This window comes from Volvox carteri, assembly GCF_000143455.1.
Source record: "Volvox carteri f. nagariensis unplaced genomic scaffold VOLCAscaffold_111, whole genome shotgun sequence".
Taxonomy (NCBI): Eukaryota; Viridiplantae; Chlorophyta; class Chlorophyceae; order Chlamydomonadales; family Volvocaceae; genus Volvox; species Volvox carteri.
In genome coordinates, this window is record NW_003307654.1 from 156,267 (window position 1) to 160,681 (window position 4,415).

Consider the following 4,415-nt stretch of genomic DNA (forward strand, 5'->3'; position numbering starts at 1 on the left):
AGGAGGCGGATGGAGGACGACGGAGGCGCAGGAGTCCCCAAGCTGGAGGAGGGGGGAGAAAAGGGGTTTCGGGCCGGCTGGTTATGGCACGTAGGTTTGGGCTATCACTGCTGCTGTACTGTGGGGGTTCGGCCCCCGCCTTTCCCCTAAACCCCCAGGTGCTGGAGAGCATCTTTCCCCGCCACTGTATCGAGTACCTCACACTGAGGGGGGCCGGCCGGTACGACAGTCGGAGGGCCCGCGGGACGGCGCCGCCGTTGTGCGCCGCCGTCGCCAGAGGTCACAGCCCGATATGCGGTATGGGCGGCGGCGGCAATGCAGCCGACGTCAGGTCTGCCGAAGAAGCTGCGGCGGTGTACAGTACGGAGCTAGCGGTGGCGGCGGCGGCGCTGGATGGCGGCCCGGCGCGGCTTGCTTCCCTGGCTACCTGGCATTCCTGCGTGACCATCCTCTTTTGCGACATTGTGGTACGGCACACAATATACCTCACCCGCACCGCACAAGTCGTAGGCTCGTGGCACGCTTTAGAGTTGTTTTGTCGGTTTGTGCGGATTGTGGTTGGGAGTAGAGTGGGTTGGGTTGTCTCTGAACAGCGAGGTGCTTGTGTTGCGAGGGCTTGTCGTGCATGTGACGCAGCCGTAGCGGCTTGTATGTGTATGCGTGTATACCTGTGTTTGTCTGTATGTATGTGTGTGCGGGTGTGCCGCTCTGGACCCATGTTCGCCAGGCGCGTGTGTGGCTGCGATGTTATGCAATCTGTCGCCCCGTGTGCTTAGCTACCTACCTCGCCTCGCCGGCTACCACCCTCCCAGGCTGGGCGGAACCAGAGCCGTAGGGCTCCGAAACCTATCTACTGCCGTACTACTAGGATATTACACCACTCTTTCTCTGCTTTCCTGACGCCCTACTACGCAAATTGCTGAAGACGAGTATGGCTCGGATGCATCGAACAACATTTTTTGCACATATACACACAGCAGTGATGGTATCTTGTATCGAGGCGACTCATTTATTGCGGCTCTTGCATCGACATCGTCACATCGCTTGTGTGGGTTGCGAACGTGGCATCCGGTTTATGTACGGTATGTACGGTGTACGCAACGCAGGGTTTCACCACCACCTGCAGCTCCACAACGCCCTTTACGGTCATGACCTTCCTTAACGACTTGTACAGCCGGTTTGATGGCCTGGTGGACATCTACAAGGTTTATAAAGTGGAAACGATTGGAGGTGAGCTGGTTGGAGCCAATGTTGTCGTTAGCTGTAAAGAAAGGGTCGTGGTGTTTAGGGGGGCGATGGGGGAAGGTATGGTTACTACGGGCCCTGCCGCCTTACTATGTACTATCCCTAGACCCCCTTTTGTATCGCGACCCCTGCCCCTCCTGCCCGTAGATACTCACACCTATCCTCATGCCCCCGCCACCCATAACCGCTCACTTCTCGACATCGTTCACTAACGGCCGTCCTCATCACCATCACCAGCGGCCAACCTCTCAGTCACCTCGCTTTCGTCCCTCCTTTCCCGCTTCCCACGCGCTCCCCTCCCACGAAGACTGTTACATGGTGGCCGGCGGGTTAGTGGCGTACGACGAGGACGGGTACAAGTCCGTCATCAGCGGTACGGAAGATCCGCTGCATGCCGTACGGGCGTTGGAGTTTGCCAAGGTGAGCACGTCCGGGCACAACGATGCGGCACAGGGCCCGCCGGGGCCCGCTACCTACAACCATTTTTCCCAAGTGGACCTACCGAATACACCTGCCTAGCCAGGTCAGCTAACCTACCGTCCACACCAACCCCGTCGGTGCAGCACCCCCCTCGTCCCCCTTCCACCTCCCGCGCCCGCCTTTCCTCTTTCTTCCCCTGTGGCTGCAGGCCATGCTCCGTGTCTCCCGAGCCGTGCTGATGCCTGACACGGGTGCTCCGGTTCAGTTGCGTGTGGGTCTGCACAGCGGTCCGGTGACCAGCGGGGTGGTGGGGGACACCATGCCCAGGTTCTGTTTGTTTGGGGACACGGTGGTGAGTGGGGGAGGGGGGAGAGGGGGGAAGGGGAGGAAGGAGGGGAGAGGGAGGGGACGACGGGAGGTTTGGCAAGGCGTGACGTGGATGCCGGCTTGGCACTGTGCAAAATCACCCCTAACATCACTTACCCCTACCATTAACCCCCTCCAACCTTTTACCCCCGCTCTCTTCTCCTCCTCCGTCCGTCGTACGTTCAGAACGTGGCCAGCCGCATGGAGAGCACTTGCTCCCCGGGCCGTATCCACGTCAGCTCCGCCACCCAGTCCCTGTTGCCTAATGAGGCATGGCGTGACCTGGGCATGACGGATGTGAAGGGCAAGGGCGCCATGCACACGTACGAATGGGCGGGGGATGTGGACGGACCGCTGGATGGGGAGCAGGTCACGAGGGTGCTGGGGCTCTACCTGTAAGGAAGGGAAGGAAGGAAATGGATGGATGGATGGACGGATGGGTGAATGGATGGATGGATGGGGGGATGGATGGTTGGATGGGCGGCTCGAAAGTTGGCTCGAAAGGGTTGAGGTAAAGGGGGTTCCAGTGGATTGGCTGGGTTATACAGAGGTACGCGGGAAGGTTCTGCTACAACCTCACCGCCGCCTGGCCCTGCACATAAATGGAAACAAAGTAAAGCTGTACCTTTCGCCATTTGGTTAGCCTGCATGGTTATGGCCGTTATTATATCCTGTGGCCATTGCATATGCATACTTGCATGTGTGCGTCTATGCACGTGGTAGTGTGAAGCAGGAGGGGGATTTAACTTTTATGAAGTTTGTGACTTTTAGGGGTCCAGCACCCATTAGCAGTAGAATCTGCTGGAGCAACGGTGGTGTCAACTCCACTCCTGTTCTGCTTGCGGGTCACAGCAACCCACAGTAACATCACTGTCCACCTCCATGCCGAGAGGTTCGTCCACACTCTTAGCGGACAATTACTTTCGGATCCTGCTCTTTGTCGAAATCGACCCTAGAAGAGTTCAGGGCCACAATGCCACGCTGCGCCTTAGCCAATTCGCTGTGTCTGGATCCGTATGTATGTCCAGTAACCGGGCCCATCACCGGCCGGTCCTTGCAGGGGGGTGCATCCACCCCTTCACATTGTATTGGGTTTTACATATGCTGTGTCTAGAGCATACACAGTAATGCTGTTAGCTACGTGTGAGGGGTGCGTGAGAGGCATTTGAACCTTGACTCCGATCAGATAAAAGGCGTCCTGACAGGGGGCTGGCTGGCTGGGCGGTACGTACCGATGAAAGAACCGCCGCGGTGTTATCTCACGACTTCAGAAAAGTACCGATCGGCGGATGCAGATCGCGTAATATGCCCTACAGGATACTACACGTGGAACCTTCAATAAAATTAAATTCAACAATTAGCGGTGCTCCCCTCTTTGTCACCTATTTGGTACCTCTTCATAAGGTGCCTGTAGCTGCGCAGGTCCGGTGCTCGCCAATGCAGTGCCACCAGGTCCGGCTCGAGTGCGTTGGAGTTGGTTGGAATCAGTTGTAGTCAGTTGGAATGGTGAGCACACAGCCCATACCTTTGTTCCATCGTAGCTGTCGGTACTTGGAAGCCGGGCACGGCTGCGCCCTTGCTGCTGGAGACATGCAGCAGCAAGGGGAACAGCATTATTGAACCGTGATGACGAGTTAAGCGAGTTAAGCGCGTGAGGACGAGAAAATCCGGTTAGAGAGGTGCTTTTAGGCCTAAGATCATGGATGCCGTACATGGCATTTCTTGCTGTTTAATCAGGTACGTGTGTAGATAGGTGGAGGGCTGCTGTTGCGGTTAGTCTTTTAATTCTGGAAGATTAATAAAATAGGGGGGTCCTTGTGAAGCAGCTGCCCGCGTTTCCAAAGCACGTATGGTGTTGGATTGTAAGGTGCCCAAGTACGTTTGCGAGGAAGAGAATGTGGCCAGGCTGGAGAGGAAAGTGCAGTGGCATCAGTCCTCAGTTCACTTCTTGGAACGAACATCAGCATAGGTCCAAGCCCTCTCGCTTGGAGGGATATGCAAACAAACATCCTGATAGGGGTAAACTCGCACGCTACCGAGCATTCAACCGAGCACATGCATGCTTAGTTGAATGGTGAGATGCGACCCCGCCTTCATTTCGAGTTCGGCAAGCCTGCCACCGCGTACCGGATATGTTGGCGATGTTACAGAACACTGCACCTTGGTTTCTGTGCGCATTGCGTACGTTGCTCGACCCCGCCGACCAAAACTACACGTGCTCAACTGAAGACATTCCCGGTGGTTGTGCAGCAGCTCTTGAGGCTGTTGCTGGCTGAAATCCATCCTGAGCTGTTGCAACACGGCTAACGCGGGCACGTCCCTATGCACAGCAAATAGCTGTTCCAAGCCAACAGCGGCGTCCATGTCACCGACAAGGCTCTAAA

At 56.6% G+C, this 4,415-nt stretch overlaps 1 protein-coding gene across 1 annotated transcript; it reads left to right on the plus strand.

Moving 5' to 3' along the window:
* Positions 1–299: 299 nt before the first annotated feature.
* cyc41 (guanylyl and adenylyl cyclase family member) lies at positions 300–2,430 on the plus strand (the record flags this gene model as incomplete). The annotated part of the gene is made up of 5 exons (XM_002958901.1): positions 300–467; positions 1,107–1,230; positions 1,553–1,641; positions 1,874–2,017; positions 2,218–2,430. 5 exons carry the CDS (start codon positions 300–302, stop codon positions 2,428–2,430), a joined length of 738 nt encoding a protein of 245 aa, XP_002958947.1.
* Between the last annotated feature and the right edge of the window lie 1,985 nt (positions 2,431–4,415).